This window comes from Triturus cristatus, chromosome 3_1 (genome assembly GCF_964204655.1).
Source record: "Triturus cristatus chromosome 3_1, aTriCri1.1, whole genome shotgun sequence".
Taxonomy (NCBI): domain Eukaryota; kingdom Metazoa; phylum Chordata; class Amphibia; order Caudata; family Salamandridae; genus Triturus; species Triturus cristatus.
In genome coordinates this window covers 612980589-612998644 of record NC_140583.1, presented here as the reverse complement: position 1 = coordinate 612998644, position 18056 = coordinate 612980589, and the positions used below count along the sequence as shown (strand labels likewise).

Here is an 18056-nt window from a genome sequence, read left to right as displayed (position 1 = left end):
GAGAGAAAGAGAGAGAGAAAGAGAAGAGAAAGAGAGAGAGAAAGAGAAAGAGAAAGAGAAAGAGAAAGAGAAAGAGAAAGAGAGAGAGAGAGAGAGAGAGAAAGAGAAAGAGGAAAGAGAAAGAGAAAGAGAAAGAGAAAGAGAAAGAGAAAGAGAGAGAGAGAGAGAGAGAGAGAGAGAGAGAGAGAGAGAGAGAGAGAGAGAGAGAGAGAGAGAGAGAGAGAGAGAAAGAAAGAGAGAGAGAGAGAGAGAGAGAGAGAGAGAGAGAGAGAGAGAGAGAACGGGTCCAAGCCGTCAACCACAACACAGAAGTCAAGGAAAGCCAACCAGTCACTCTGGAACACCAGACAGAGGACCAGGCCGAAACGCCGGACAGAATCGCCACAACACGATGCCGCAGACAGCAGGCCAGAACGGTCTAGCGATGTAGCGAACATGGAGAAGGACAGACCTGGATGCAACGCAAGCTGCGCCAAGACAATCGTCAAGAAGATCGCACCTGTGACATACCGTGACGCCACGGAGAGCAAGGACCCCGAAAAGGGCGTCCACACCTCTCCAGCACATGCCAGAGCTATGTAATAGCTACAAGTACCCCACGTAGGGTATGTTACGTCCCAAGAAAACATGGGAACACCTCTTAGGAAAAGAATTCTGCAGCAGAGGACAAACAAAAAGACCTGCGGGTAGAACCGCAGACGGTTTGCCAATCAGCCAATAAAAGAAGACACAGAAGGCCCAATCTCAGGACCTACGCGGGCTTACCAACAGCCAAAACCACAAGTCAAAAAAGAGGGGCTGGACCAGCAGCCAACAGCACCGAAGGGCCAACCGAAGGACCCTGAAGGCACCCCAACCACACAGAACACACAACCGGGGCTACCGAACACTAGACTCCACAAAAACAATGGGAGAACACCTCCCAGAACACAGCAGATGACTGACATCCAGGTTTACTGAAGAGGAGAACGACGAAGCCCCGCAAGGAACCGCTGAATGACAGAATCCGCAGGGCCATCGAAAGGGAGGTCAACCAGACGCTCCCTAACATTCTCAGGGAAAACACTATACCTCAACCAAGCATGGCGACGGAGGGCTACCGAAGAAGCCATAGTGCGACCAAGAGCCTCAGAGACAGCTAGAGCCGAGCGAAGAAAAAACGCGACCAGCTCCCAGCCATCCAACACATGGTGCTGCAGATCAGCGCAGGCACCATCCTGCAAAGCACAAGACAGAAGGGATTCCGCAGAATCCCACAAGCTGGAAGTGGCTCTGGCCAACACACAAAGCGTGTTGAGCGCCCGCAAGGCAGCACTGGAGGAAGCGAAGATGTTACGCCCCCAGGAATCTAACCACCGGGCCTCCCGTGACAGAGGAGACAACACCGAAGGCAAGAAGGAAAGGCAGTCTGCAGAAGAGGGCCCCTGGTTGAAGGGTGGAGGGAAAGGCAAACAGGATCATGTGGAGCAGGACGGTGGCGGTGCAGGAGCGACTGGGGCTCCTGCAGGATGCCCCCAGGCCCCCAAGAGAGAATTATGGAGCGAAGCTTCGAAGGGAAGAAGCAGCTTCCGTCCACCAGAGCCCTGATGAAGAACCTCAGGCAAATGGTCCATACGGAAATGGGCAGCCTGGTCGCCCATGCGCAAAATCCCAGCGGCCGTGGAGACAGCCCTGGCAAAGGCAGCACTCGCCTCTGTAGGACAACGCAGTGGGGAGAGCAATTCCTCCGTGGGCGATTGCTGCAAGCTAGGCCTGCCATCCCCCAGCCCAACCGGAGGAAGAACCGTCCAAGCTCGGAATGGGGGAGGGCTGACAGACGAGTGGGGAACCTGAGGCGCCTCTGGGGAAGACTGTGGGCGCGGGGATGGCTTAGAGCCCTCCTTGGAAGACACTGGGGAAAAAACTACGACGCGGCGTCCCGTCTCCGGGGAAGAAGAGACAAAAAGTTGCTGAACCTCAGGAGAAGAGTGGGCCTCCGAAGAGGAATCGACGACCCGACGCCGGCACGGTGCTGTGGAATCCGCCACAGGCGCGATGTTGTCTGGCACCGGAGGGGACACCGAGACGACCTCCAACACCACGTGCACCCCAGGAGAACGGAACGGGACCGGCTCCGGGTCGGCGAAAAAACGGCACCGAAAAGGCACCGACTCGACCTCCAACGAAGTAGCAGCCTGCGTGGAGAGACGAGAGGGACCCGGGGACACGCCCCGGCCCCAAGCCAGCACCCGTGGCGCCGCCAGAGCCGACAGCCGTCGGCGCCTGAGCTGCGTCAGCTTGGCTTCAGGCAAGGCCGCCGCCTGCCCAGAAGACCGAGGGGAACACAGGGACGAGCCCAGAGTCCCGGCGACCTCCTGCAACACCACAGGGACCCCCTCTGGGACTTGCGGCGAGGCAGAGGCACCGTGGTTCGAAGGGGTGAACCCCGTGGGGCCACACCCCGACGACACCACACCTCCAAGACCTGAAGCCGAACCTGTCGGCGACTCCGCAGAAGGCTCCGCACATGACAAGGGATCCGCAGACATCCCAGGAAGAGGAGGAGCAGCCAAGGAGGCCTGCAGGGCCGCAGCGTCGGCCTCCATTTGGGCTCTGGTCGTCCCCACGCTGGGAAACGGCACATAGGGTGGCGACGCACGAGGCCGCACGACCTGCGGAGAATCTGCGGCTAGTAGTCTCCATCAGATATTCAAAGATAACACTTGGTACGGGACTATAAGCTCAATATGTTTAAAATAAAAAGGGATGTTTGAGACCAGTCTGTGATTACCAGGACTACCAGACGTAGAGGAAATATTAGGAAGAGGAAGTGGCTGAGAATAGGAGAGAATATTTTTTGAACAGGGCAGGGGGTATGGTTCAAAGTCAGGAGCCTAAGTTCTAGGACAAGGCAAGAGTGTCACACAGAGTACAAAAATGAAGGAACTGGCTTGAGGGAAATGGGAAAAGGGAGTAGCTAAGCATAAATGTGGGGAAATAGAAAATTGTATTTATAAATAGTCAAGTTTATTCAAGAATAAATTAGCAAGATCTAGGCAGAATGACTGATGGAATGGGGGAGGGAGGGAGAGAGGTCTAGGAAAAATAAAATTACTTGAGTATTCTTGACATCCGCTTAGAAATGTATGGGGCACCAATGATTCTGCTGGGCTAAGTTTACATTTTAGTGGAGCAGATAACGTACAAATTCCATACAAATGAAAGATGTATCTAAATTTGAATTGAGTGCAGACGGAGACCAGGTGTATTTAATGGATCGAAACTAGGCTTTAGATTAAGGGTACTTGATGGAGAATGTTTAGGCCAGGAACGTCTTGGGGAGGTGTGAGGAGTCATTAAAGTCTTGATTAACAAATTTACCAAATTCATACATTTTTGGATTTTGAAACTAGATTAGTTGTTAGGCTGCATTTCACACATGTATAGCCATCACAAAGGCAAACCTTTAAACGTCTTCAGTCTGTGTTTGCGAAAAAATACTCAAGAAGAATTCTAAAGTGAAAAAATACAGGTCAAAAATAGAGGACAGTCAAATAAAAAAAAGTATCGGGGAGAACAACGTGACCCCACCAAACCTTCTAAACATCAAAAACAAGGCAACGTCTAGTCCATACCTGCTCAAAAACATGACCGTGGATGGATTTCAAGCCATACATTCATTCAATGCCAAGTCACTTGGATTCACCCTGAAAACTGACTTCAGGTTAAAGGAAAACATTGCCAAGAAAATTACGATGCTGTGGTAGCAGCTCTTTCTACTTAAGAAAGAAAGAAATAGTCTTCAGAATGCTGTTAAAGTGCCCTGCCAGAACACTATCACAACTAGATGGTGGAAATGCACAACCGCTAAGTTTCCACATTGCCTCGCCCTAAGGGCTTCCTACATGCTGCAGCACACTTCAATCTAAAGAATTACAAGCAGATTACCCCTACCCTGATGGAACTACACTGGCTTCACTTATCGGCCCACACCATATCCAAAACCAGCTACAAAGCCCCCATAACAGGCACCCCTGCCTATCTGGCTGAGAAGCTCACCATCTATGGTGGCTCTAAGCACACTTGCAGCCAGGATGCCATCGGACTGGAGGAAAATAAATGTAAAAATAGAAGATACACGGCTACAGACATCCTATATCAGTGCACCAAAGATCTGGAACAACATCCATGTATCAATCAAGACTGCGTTAACCCTTCTCTAAATTAGGAAAAAGTTGAAGAGGTACCTCTCTACAGAACGCTACATGATGATGCAGAAACAGTTCACTTTCACTCCTAGAAACCAGCTACCTCTCCAATCAAACAGACTGTGTTTGCGTTTGAACCTGTACACCGCTTTGCTGCTTTTTGGCTAGATTCATACGTTATAAATGCCACTTACATACAAACACACAAGTTTCAGCATGAAAATGCAAAGTAAGATAATTAAAGGTGAAAAACGCTGGAAACTCACAAAAATTATGTTATAACTTCGAATTTGAGCCTCAAAAATATGCCAGCTCGAGAGATTTCTTGAGATAGCAGGAAGGGGGGGATGAAGATGGATGTGATGGTGAGGGCCATTTATGGACGTTCTGTAATGAATACTTTAATATAAAAGGCTGCACCTAATGAAATAGGTGGGCTAAGAACTTGCTGTTTTGTGATGTCTTCCCTGACACAGTGGAATATTCTAAACATATGAATCCACAGACGACCCCGCAAGTTAAAACGATGCTTCGGAGGGATGTTAGAAGAGGTGCAAATAAGGCGCCCTAGTTTTTGTAAACAGAAAATATTTAGTCATGTAAAATGCAGATAATCGATAGCGTTTTGTCTCCTCACCTTTTTCTCAATTGGTACAGTTAGGAAGCAGGTGACAATGGCTGGCGTGTCGAGAATTTTCTCTGGGGCGTTTAACGGACACATTCCTTGTAGCCGGTATACGGATATCTTCTGATCCTATAAAAAAAGCGAAATGATAGTAACATGTTTAAGTGGTGTATTTTTTCCAGTTGGAGAACACTTTGGATCCAATTAGAATGAGTCCGTGTAATGCAGGTGCAAACTGTGCTAATATGCGTGAGCGCAGGATGCACAAATCAGCAGGCGTGCAATTTTCTGCGATTTGCACATCCAGCTATGGGGAATCACATAAAATGTGTGCATTCCTCCCATCACTGATCGTATAAAATGTTATGCCTAATGTAGTCCTGGGAATTGCAAATAGTGGGGAGCAATACCCAAAGAGCCGCTATTTGCACCAAATTATTAATCCCATGATTTTTGGGTACAAATAGTTGTTTGCACTACTCAAAACCGTCATAATCCGTGCCTTAGTAGTTACTTGCGGGTTTGCAGTTATGTTTTTACAGGCAACAGTGCAGTTTGATTGTCTTTAGAAGGCAAGCAGAACAAAAACAGAATTTTCAAATATGTGCTATCAAATTTGTAGGATTTGGAGTAACTCGATATGAAAAAGCAACTGATTATATATGCACCAAAACTATATTTTTTATGACTACACTGACCTTCTCTTACTAAAGTTACTACACATTAAAAAAGGGATCTAGAATTTAAATGTTGAAATTTGAAACTCTTAAAAATTGTGTTGGGAAAATGAGTGGAAATAATTTTATAAATAATTGTACAAGTATTCAAAGGTACTCAGATCGTAACACCCTGATTTATTGCATGTCTACGACAGTACCGGTCAAGTACAAAATAAGGGTCTCAGGGCTTTTTTATGGTTGCAAAAACTCCAAATTGAGTTTGGGACTGCAAAAAAGCTTTCTCCTATGCATAAATCCCACACTGCCTTCTAAAACGGGTTTCTGACTGCATACCGATTTGGTATGTGGAAGGGAAGTATTTTGATCATGGGGATCACTGACCAGTCTGAAAGAAACTTAAAAAATGTAGCCTAACGGTCACCCTCGCAGCTGGGGAACCGGGTTTGAGTCTCGGCAAGGGAAGCTCAACATCCTGCGATTCTGGGCAAATCACTTAGGGGCATATGTATCAAAATCTCCATTTGCGATTCTCAAATAGCGATTTTTTGAGAATCGCTATTTGAGAATTGCAAAACGGGATGTAACTAAAAAAAAAAAAATAGCACAAATTTTGCGATTTCTTAAAATTCCTTAATTGCGATTAGCAAATTGCGAAATCGCAATTAAGTAATACCTTCCCATTCATTCCTATGGGCCAGGAGGCCCATAGCAATGAATGGGAAGTCTTTCTCAAATTGCGAATCGCAATTTGCTAATCGCAAATTGAGAATAATTTCAAAGGTGCAAGGGTGTCATGATGACACCCTGATGCACTCCTGAAATTAGCTTGTGTGCGCCATGGCACTTAGAAAAATGCTAAAAAGTGCATTTTTCAAAGAAATCGCAAATTACCACCAACTTGAAGTTGGTGGTAATTTGCGATTTCTTAAGGAGAAATCGCACAACTTGGGTGCGTGTTACATAGCATTTAAGGAATCGCAATTTGCGATTTCTTAAATGGTTACGCAAACTTAAGAAATCGCTAAATTATCGATTCCTTAAGATTGCGATGCTGAAATGCCTCATACATCTCATTTTGCGATTTTGTATTCGCAAACGCTGTTTTTTTGCGATTCGCAGCGTTTGCGAATACAAAATCGTTTGATACATATGCCCCTTAATCTCCCCAAGCCTAGCAAAATGAATGTGTCCGCCTGTAATTCAACTGGTGCTCATGTAAAGCGCTCTGATACCTTCGGGTTAAGTACGTGCTGTATAAAACTCTGAAACCTCCCCACATTTTTTGAAAAAACTGAGTCCATTTTCCTGTAATAAAATTGAGCTGCTTTAAAAACAAAAATGTCTTTACATGCAATTGCAGACATGGTAGTTTGCTGATCCTTGCAGGCCACCATCCCTACGATTGTATCCAAGAGGAGTGAGTAGCAATATGCAGCTTATCTAATGAATATTAATGAGGGAAGTAGGCTTGTGACACTCCATTTCAGAACTTTGCAAACCGATCTATTACTACGTAGGTTAGTTGGCAAAATGTAATAATGGTTGTGATTTTCTACCAGTTTTTGCGACCAGTAAAATGATACATCTGACTCAAGCTCTTTTCTTTGGTGGTTCTGTTACAGAAAAGTGGGTGGCCAAGTGACAGTCATAGGAAGCCTCACCAGAACTAAATAATGAGTACTCAGTGTGTCCCCAGGTTCTGGATCAAATTCTATATCTATTTTTCTGTGGCATGCCAACTTTAATTTACCATCAACTAGCGACATAGGAATAAGTAACAGTCAGACTCTCGTACAGAAGAGTACGATATGCCACAACACTTCACTGAGGTATCAATCAGGGGAGAATAAACCACCTCCCTTTTATAAAAATTAAACAAAATGCACCACCATCAGTAAACTAGTGAACAAAAAGGGGCATTGAAGACAAGGGAACTAGAAAAACAGTGAGCCACCATACTGTAGTGGCACCGGTGGACCCAACAGTACCCCTAAGGAAGAACAAGATGCACACATCCTCACACAAGAGTAAGTCCCACTTGCATAAACAATCGGTGGTCAAAATTCCCACCACTGAGTTTGGTATAGCATACTTAAGGAAATACATATTGCAACCAATGCAACCTCCCTGTGCAACTGGTGCACGGCCAACAAACAAAAACAAATCATTCTGTTGCTCGATAGACCGACGGGTAACACAATTGAGTTCTTTAAAGTACTGCATGCAGCACCATCTTTCTACCCAGGAAGGGAGGCAATGCTGAAAATACATACAGTTCATAGTAAAGGCACTCTTCCCATGTATCATACAAACAATATTAGAAAACACAAACTGTACAGTGCAAATCATGACACCTTAACCTCTGGCACAGGAGCAACAACTTTAAAACACATTTGCAAAAGTACTGCACAAAGTTGACTGAGAATACTGCAACCACACAATACCCTATCCACCTGTTAGGACACCTTCAAACCTTCAAGAAGCATACATTTTGAATATCGTCCTCCAATCTGCTCAGCACAGCGACAACATAATCTCTGACCACACAAACTACCAACCTCAAACAGTGACTCCCACCATCTGGGGAAAGGGAATGTCAGGGACACCCAAAAGCTAAACAGTTTGAAACACACACAGATCGCAGGCTGTCAGCACTAGGCCTGGGTAGAAAATTTTGCTCCACTCGCTGAGTATTTCCCACTCCGTGCTTTGCGTAGCATTCCGAAAAACTCTGCGTAGAGGCACAAGTGGAGTATTTTCTTTCATGCAAATCGCCAACATTAAGTTAGCGAGTGAGGAAAATTGCACGCTAGACCACCTCCCGCTCTTGTTGAGAAACCTTCCGCTCGTGTTGAGGAGGCTACTGCTTGAGTAAACATCTACTAGACTGGCAGAAAGAAGCGACGCCCTCTTGCACTGCGCGTGGTGCCATTCACGACGATTTTACAACATGGGACAAACTCCCGGTGCTAAAAATCAGTGTGAGCAGCAGGACTTACCTCACCCTGCCATTTGCAGTACTCAGTGGAGCACGGCAGAGTTTTTTGGGCAGCTCGCTGAACACCTTGAAAAATCTGCCCAGGCCTAGTCAGCACCAATTAACACAGCCAAAATAGAACAATTAGCATATCAGGACCAATCATGCACAGAAACATGATATCACTTTCACTGTTTGTGCATGATAGCACACCCACACACCAAGCAACTTGGGAACTCCACAGGAAATACCACTGAACACTATTGCTAATACTGTGAACTATACTTGTACAATAAATTAGACATAAATGGGCCCGACATGGTGCTAGAACTCCTCACAAAAATATGTAATTTTCAAAACCTTTGTGCCAAATGAGTACGATGAAACCCAGAAAATCTCTAACTTACCCGAAGAAAAGAATGAAACCAGATAAAGAAAAATAAATTAAAACAAATGACCATAAAACAAAAGAAAAAAAAAACATGCACAAAAATGTTAGAAGTTGGCCATTACTTGATCAAATAAATTCCAACATCACCTGTAACAATCCCAGCTGCTCTTGGTAAACAGCAGGCAAAAAGGTACAACATGTGGGTTTCCAAATTGGCATCACTGAGTCTACAGTTAAGATCACGGTTAAGATTACCCAGTCAATCCTTATGAGCTCATTTTAATTCACAATTTCCAGAGTGCTACTTTAAAATACAAAGCTACCAGCTGTTGAGTCTAGTTAGACTGTAGTGTGCAATAAAAAGATATTTGGTTTCACAACATTTGGTGTCAGAGCACAATATTGAAAGTGCATTTTGAAATGCTATCAACAGTACAGAGGGTGAATGTATCTACCTGCACAACACAGGAGGTTGAGAAAACCTCCGTCTTCGCACCAAATGCACATCCATACACAATGACCAAAAGTCTCATTTTCCAATCAAAGTCCTCATTTACAGCCTTAAACTTCAAAATGTTAATACAGGTCCAGAGAGCGTTTTTAAGCTGTACATGACCAGACACACAAATCTTTGACTCCTGCACCTAAAGTTTCTAACTGCAAGGACCTAGCCAAAAGCTTTACACAAAAAATTCAGAAAATCAGAGAGGACATTGACCGACCACACTCTTACCCGAACCTGAAAAAATTCTCTCACCAGAAAAGTACCATCAGAGCTGTGGTCCTCTTTTAATCCCATTCAAGAACCTAACCTGAGGAAAAAAAAGCTACCACAAGGAAAAAAGACTTCGCCCTAGACCCTTGCCAAGGAAGAGGTTGATGTCCTTTTGACGTTGTTGTTAGAAATTATAAATTCCATAATTGTGCATGGTACTCTTCCAGATGTACTAAAAGTAGGCCATATTCAACCTCTGTAAACGAAAAACACCTTAACAACCTAGAAAACTAAAGACCCATTACAGGGCTACAGTTCCTGATTAAAGTCAAACAGAAATTTACAGCTACCTAGTTGGAGAAAGATACATTGGCAAACCACTTGGAACTGCATTAGGTAAACCGAATAGAGCGAATTGATTGATTGACTAAGTTATTGAAGAAATCACCAACAATACTTTATTTCATCTGAAGCTGCTCAGTAATATGACACCATTTGCCCCAAATATGAGTTCAAAGCCACCTTCAAGGCACTGGTGATATCTCACTTAGACTACAGGAACTCTTTAAGAACCAGAGAACCTAAGTCCCAGCTAAACCCATTCAATGACATCTTCCACTCTGCAGTCAGGCTGATTATTATCACAAGAAAATTCAACCGAATTCCTCCTGTAATAAGCTCCCTAACCTCTCCCGACCCCTGCCCCCACTAACTCTTCAACCTCAGAAGAGATGTGATCAGCCGCCAACTCACCACCAACCTACACGCCTCATTAATCACTGTCACTTTTTACGATGCCTGGAGACATGCTGAGGTCAGACTTCTCCTTAAGAAACCCTCAGCAGACCCAACGAACTCCAGAACTAATGTCCCATCTCACTGCTCCACTTTCCTTCCTTAGTCCTGGAGAAGGCCATCAACCTCCAACTCACCGAACAACTGGAGAGAAACAACCTCCTGGACCCCTCCCAACCAGGATTCCGAACCAACCACAGCACCGAGACAGTCCTGATCACCGCAAAAGATGACATTCACACCCTATTCGACAGAGGAGACTCAGCCACCCTGATCCTGCTTGACCTCTCTGCAGCCTTTGATTTGGTCTCCCACCACATACTCATCGATTGCATATGCCAAATTGGCATAACAGACCACATGCTCAAATGGATGCCATCTTTTCTCACGGGACGCATCCTGACAATCTGAATCCCTCCCTTCACATCGCAAGTCAAGTGCAACATCTGCAGCATACCCCAAGGCTCATCCCTTAGCCCTACCCTCTTCAACATCTACATGACGCCACTCGCAGGCATTGTCAGATGGCACAACATCATCATCATCATCTCCTATGCCGACGACACACAACCCGTCCTATCACTCTAAGCAGAACCCACCTTGACAAAGACAAGCTTCAACAACTGTATGAAGGAGAACTGCCTCAAGCTCAGCACGGACAAGACAGAAGTCCTCATCTTCAACAAACACAACGCCCTCTGAAACGACTCCTGATGGCCAGCAGAATTCGGACCCACCCTCACGCCAATAGACCACATCAGCAACCTCTTCATCATCTTCGACAGCGAATTCTTCATTAAACATCAGGTCAACACTGTCTCCATAGCCTGCTTCTACACGCCCCACATACTTCGCAGAATCTTCATGTGGCTCCCCATCAACACCAGAGTTGTAAATCGGCTCTCCTCATTAGCAAACTGGACTACGACAACACACTATGCAGGCAACACCACTGAACTTGCGCAAAGATTCCAGATGATCAAGAACGCAGCTGCCAGACTAATTCTCAACCTGCCCAAAAGAACCCACATCACCCAGCACCTGAAGGACCTCCACTAACTACTGGTCCAGAAGAGGTGCCAGTTCAATCTCCTAACACACGCCTACAAAGCCGTCCAAGACCAAGGACCTTCTCACATGAACCACTATCTGCACTTCCACTGACCCACAGAAACCTCCGCTTCGAACACCTCGGTCTCGCACAGACCATACACGTACACCGCTACTGCCACCAAAGCTTGGAACACCCTCCCCCTCCGCACCTTGCCCTCACTGACCGACTTCAGTACGGGGCTCAAGACCTGGCTCTTCGACTGAGACCTACAGCAAGCCCCTGGGTATCCTCATGGGTGACAAGCCATGCTTTATAAATCCTACTTGATTGATTGAATGTGGTTGACACTTATCTCGCTATACTTCTAAAACAGCTTGTGTCTCATACAAAGGGATGCATTTTGATCTCCTCAACTTTATGCAAAAACTGGAACTGACCGTTAAAAAACCACAACATATAAGGCAAATCTAAACAACTTATCAAAACACCATGTTGAGAAAAAAAAATCCACCCTCAAGTACAACTCCTCAGGGAACACAGATAGAATCTGAAATGTTTACCCAAGCCCTCTCATTCCAAATCTTCAAAGCCAAATTAAAGGATAACCTTTTAAACATCACCTAACATTGCACACTTTGTTTATGCCTACTCATGATATAGATTTATCAGTGTTTTACTAGCATTGTACTCCTGCTAATCTGAAATATGTAAAGTTGGTCAGTTTCACCACTAATAACCATACTGGGGCCTATTTACAAACACCATTTTGTTGTATATTTTGTACAAAAAAACTAAAAAATGCTATTCACAAACCTCTCTGTGGAGGTTACGCTTTCACCTGTCCTAGCTTTTTCTGCACATAGGTCTATGCCCCAAGTAGTGAGTTTACACACACACACACACACAAGTATACCTTTTAGTAGTAAACGTGAGACAGGAGAGTGGCTGGAAACTGGAGAATATTTACTACTAAAGGGCAGCAGAAATGGGAGGAGAAAGGAAGGGATTAGTGAGTGCTAAGGAGGTGTTTAGAAAGGGACGTCTACCCATCCACAAAAGAGTAAGCGCATTGCTATTCAATACCTGTATTTCTAAAGTCACTTCAGTCGAAAATGGATCCAAAACAGCAGAAAATTACTTCAGCTCAGGGCTGAAGTCCACCACCACCACACAGGGCCAACTGCTGTTGCTTCAATACTCTCCCATAGAAAATAATGGAGGTGGGGACTTAAAATAAAACCCATTAGGAAATAATGTTACATTAAATTATTTAAAATAGTTAAAGATGTAAATTAATACATAATATGTAAAATATACAAATGATTAATGCATTATATATTTGTTTTACTTTAGAAGGGAATTTATCGTTTAATGTAAAGTTCAGCAAAATAATATTTCTTTAATTTAATATATTAGAATTACTTAAATATCTAATTGAAAATTAAGGTAATATTGTCGTAGCATTTTTTTCTTTTGCTCTACATTTATAATAAATATATACAATGAATTTATAATAATTAGCATAAATGTTTTTCGATAATGATTTTCCAGTTTAATAAACATTTCTTTTTACCTTTCCCCGTACTATACCGCAGGGAGGTTCTGCAGTCAGGGTGGAAATCTCCCTATTATAAAGTAAACTATATACGCTTTTATTCTTTATAATTTAGATATTGTTTTTAACATTAAATTATATTCATATACATGTGACTATTTTAAATAATTTAATTATTTCCTTTGGATTTTTATTTTAAGTACCTACCACCCCTGATTTCTATTGGAGGGTGTTGCAGTATCATTCCTTGGCCATGTGTGGTGCTGGAATTAATGCGGATTCTTCATTCGAGGTAGTAATTCACACTAGTAAGTTTAGCTCCCCCCCCCTATTTCAGGCAGTAGAGACATATATAAGACGACACTTTTGAGTAACTTTACACTCAGATTTTGTGAAAAGTCAAAAGTAGTAAAGTTACTCAAAAGTGTAAGTGTAAATCACACTTGTGAATTATTCACAAGTGTAAGTTACCTTTGTCGATAGCCTCCATTATGTAAAATTCTTATCACCACACAGAGGTTCATGTGAACTTTAAGGCTCCTTTTTTGTACTAACCCTGTCCTATTGGAAATCCATATATCTTAAGTACCTTATCATTGTACATCTATCTTCCATATATTTAGTTACTGCCTACTACAAATATATATATTTATGGCTATACTAACATAACACTACAAATTTATATAACTCTCACTTGCATCATTAATATAATTATTACATCATTTGTCTTCCATTTTCAGATGTTGTGTAAGTTCATTTCAACAGGGGTCTAGAAGTGCTCTACCAATCTAAAATAAATACATTATCAAATCAAGACACATGTTCTGCATTGTCATTACTAGGGATGATAGCAGCTATTAAGTCAAACATTTCATTAAGGAAATTCAAAAAGTGCATACCGATGTGGCTGTCCAAAGTGCATTCTGTACTTTCAACTGATTGCATATACTCATTCCCGGGCTGCTCATTCTCTGTACTTCTACCACACCTTTGTCAGTGTTCACAACAGTGTAGTTTCTGTGGGCAGCAATAATAGTTGTTAGAATATTATCTGTTCTGATAATTCCACTGAGGTCTACAAGCAGACCTTAAAGACCCAGTCCTTTCCTAGTGTACCAAACATAATTTGACATAAGCATCTGGTTTCAACAGTGAGTCCCTATCATTCTTATAGTTAGGCGATACTTGAGCACTGCACAGTACTGGTTGTATAACAAAATATAGACGACAAAAATATAGTGGCATATGATTGCTATTAAAAAATGGGCAATAAAAATATCAGCTTTATATACACATAATGTAAAATTAAAACTAGCGACTACAAATGTATTGTGGTCCTAAATATAGACATTTTGGACAGTGTATGTTTCTGATAGTAATTAACACAATTGTACAAAAATAAAAAAACTATTCTTTAAAAATGTAATATATTTAAATATATATAACAAAAACTATATAAAAATATTTTTCTGTAAAAATACATAAAACTTAAAACATTTTGTTAATGCAACATTTAATATTAAATTAGGAACTACAATAAATGTATTAATTTACATAAAAATAAGACTTAAATAACACATTATTAATATATATAAAATAATAAAACACAACGGAACATGTGTAGTTATTAATGCTTAAAAAAATAGATGTTTAACATAACAAAAATCTGAATTTTCTAAAAGTATATGAAAAAATGGAACATAATTAAAAAAACAATAAAGTAATTAAAATAAGTAAACTATTGTTTATAATATATAGTCTTACATTAATTATGCTTAAAATAATTTTAAAACATTTCTAGGATGAAGTAACATCTACAGCCTAACTTCTATTAAAATAATACCAAATAAGATTAAAAAAACTACGCACAGTTCTAAAAACATTCCTACAAGCATTAGAGAACATGTATACATTTTGGGAGAGGGGGTATTTACTATTATAACTCCAATCTAACAAACTTCGAGGACTGAGCATAAATGATGAGGGTCAGATTTACTATTCTATTTCCAGTTTTAAGAACATTGTGGTCAATGCATACATTGTCCACAATCAGATTTACTATAATAACTCAAGTTCAAAAGATATTGGGAAAACTGTTGATGGGAGCAGCAGATTTATTAATCCACCTCCAGTCTAATAAACATTAAGGAAAGTTCATACTTTGAAGCCATGAGATTTGCTATTGCAACTCAAATACAACATATATATTGGGGAAAACGTATACATTCAGTGAGGATTGGGGTAGTGTCAGATGTACTATTTTAACTCCAGTCCAACAATCATTAAAGAAAGGGCATACACTGGGGGTGGGTAGATGTATTATTCTATTTCTAGCTCTACACATATTTGAGAAAGTACATACACTTAAAGGGTCTGAGTCACTATTCTAACTCTAGTAACATTTGAGACACAGACAAAAAAAGGATCTAGGTGGGGGGTATCGTCTATTCAGACTCCAGTCCGACAAACATCAAAGAACGTACATACATTCGGCAGGGTGAAGAGAGTTCTCAGATTTACAATTCTAACTCCAGTCTAACAAACACTGGTGAAAGTGCATACATTGGAGGGGAGGGGTCACATTCACTTTTCAAACTCCAGTTCAAGCAACACTGGGAAAAGTGCATACACTGGGGAGTCAGACTTACTATTCTAACTGCAGTCTAACAAGCACTGTGGAAACTGCACACTTGGTTGGACTGGAGTCAAAATGGTAAATGCAATTTCTCGCCTCCTCTCCCCCAAACGGGAAAACACTGGGGGCTAGTGGGGACTGGGGCTCAAACTAAAGACACCACAGTATTAGAAGAACCCATTAAAATGTATTTTTTAAATTTAAACAAAAACTTTAAAAAACTATTCATATAAATATTTGAAAATTTGAAAAAAACGAATTTAGACAATTTAAACATGTCAGCAATTTGATTGCTTACTGGTTTTAAAATAACAATTATACCTCATCCCTCATAAAACACAAAAACCCAAAAGAAATAAAAATGTTTTAATAACAAAAATTCACAACCAAACAAATGGTGGGGGGCATAATCAGAGTTGTTGGTGGAATGACAAATATGTGCATCTCAAAAGACATCCAAATTTATGAAATAACTTAAGCTGTAAAGAGAAGCACAGCAGTTGCTCCACGAAGAGGACTCTTGGAAGAAATGATTGCTAACCTTACAAAAACATATACAATTCTATTCCACAGATTATGTAGTAAAGGTAAACTCTTATACTGACGGGAGGAATCTACCATTTTGTGAGACTAGTGTTTTCTAATACCCCTCTGGACAAAGATAGTGAATGCCTCACTACTGCACGGAACCCTTCCAAACTGCCTAAAAGCAGGTAACCCCCATTCTAACAAAACCCACAGCGGACCACTCAATCCCAGATAACTACTGTTCAATATCCACCATTCCTACCCTAGCAAAACTGCTGGAGAAATGAGTCCATTCCCAAACTATGCAGCCACATAGCTCAATTTCACCTCATTGACCAGTCCCAATCAGGCTTCCATTAGGACCATAGCACAGATCGATGACGTGCTCAGAATACTAGATCAAAATGAATCCTGCCTCCTAATCCTCCTAAACCTATCCTCAGCCTTCGATACGGTGAAACATAACAGTCTCCTGAACTTACTTTAACACAGACTGGGTTTATCAGGGGCTGTCCTAAAATGGTTCGCCTCTTTCTGAGACAGCCAAACGCAAATGATCAAGATTAACCAATCGTTGTCCACTACCACGGCGGTCATCCTGGAAGTCCCTCAGTGTTCCTCTTATCACATACCCTCTTCAATATATTCATGGAGCCCTTAACCAAAAATTCTGAAACTTTCTAATGTTCGTCACCACATATATGCGGATGATACCCAACTATACCTACAAATATCCTCCCCAGATGATATCTGGTTACTCAATACAACTCTGCAAAAACCCCACAACTGGCTGACCAGAAAGCACCTCAAACTTAATGCGCTCAAACCCGAATTACTCCTAATTACCCCACCCCGAGGCCACAGCGACATTGAATACTGGCTAAAACCCTTAATAGCCTTCAACTGCAAACCACATATCATAGATTCCACAAGATCATTGGAAATATTACTCAACAAAAATCTCACCGTGCAGGAACACATCAGCACAGTCACCAGAGGAGCAAACTTTCATATGACCATTATTAAAAAACTAAAACCCCTCCTCCCTGCCGATGACCTCAAATCAGCTGTGCAAGCTCTAGTGATACCCAGAATAGATATGGGAATACAACCTTATGTGGTCTGCCGAGATCCAGCCTGGCTCCACTAAGAGCCTCCCTCAACGTAGCCGCAAGCCTTATCACCGGCTCCAAAAACAACAACCACATCACCCCTGATCTAAAGGCACTGAACAGGCTCCCTTATGAGGCAAGAACACAGCTAAAAATTGCCTGCATGGCACACACAGTTTGGCACACCAAGATATCTAGCTGATAAACTGGAATTATCAGGCGGTGACAGAATGTCGAGAAGCACCAGCACCTTGCTATTGAAAATTCAAAAATTTCAGAAAAAGAAAACATACAACCGTACTTTCCTCATATAAGCACCTAGAATATGCAATGCCCTACCCCCAGTAATCAGAATAAACCATTCAAAAAAGAAGTCAAACATCTTTTGATGAACAAATCCCTACTCTGATCCCAACACTTGATTTTGCTCACCAACAAGGATTTGCACCGGATTCTAAGGACAAATGGCTAACACACACTTGAGTACCCTCCAGATCCACTACTAATATTGACATCACTTATGCTTTCCCTGCGATCTACTCATATTTTTGTTCCTAGTGTATCAAACTATCTATTTGACGTAACATTTGTAAAGCGCTCTGATACCCTTCCAGGGTCTAGTTCACCCTATATAGAACTTTTTAACTAAATAAATAAATGAAATAAAAAATTCAAATGGGTTCAACATCTACCAGAATCGAAAGTAAATGGACTTCTTGAATGTCATAATAAATTTTAAAAAACAATGCATTTTGCTAAAAGTTGAGACTTTTTGTGAAGTCATACGAATGATTTGCTGCAA

General features: G+C 42.0%; 1 protein-coding gene across 2 annotated transcripts in view; it reads right to left on the bottom strand.

Moving 5' to 3' along the window:
- The window catches only part of LRRK1 (leucine rich repeat kinase 1), an 800699-nt gene that overhangs the window by 97237 nt on the left and 685406 nt on the right, over window positions 1-18056 (bottom strand). For both annotated transcript variants that reach the window (XM_085644543.1, XM_085644544.1), the window contains exons 30-31: window positions 13879-13996; window positions 4825-4941 (exon numbers count right to left, since the gene is read on the bottom strand). In XM_085644543.1, coding sequence (XP_085500669.1) covers window positions 4825-4941; window positions 13879-13996 — 235 coding nt within the window. The remainder of the gene's footprint in view (window positions 1-4824; window positions 4942-13878; window positions 13997-18056) is intronic.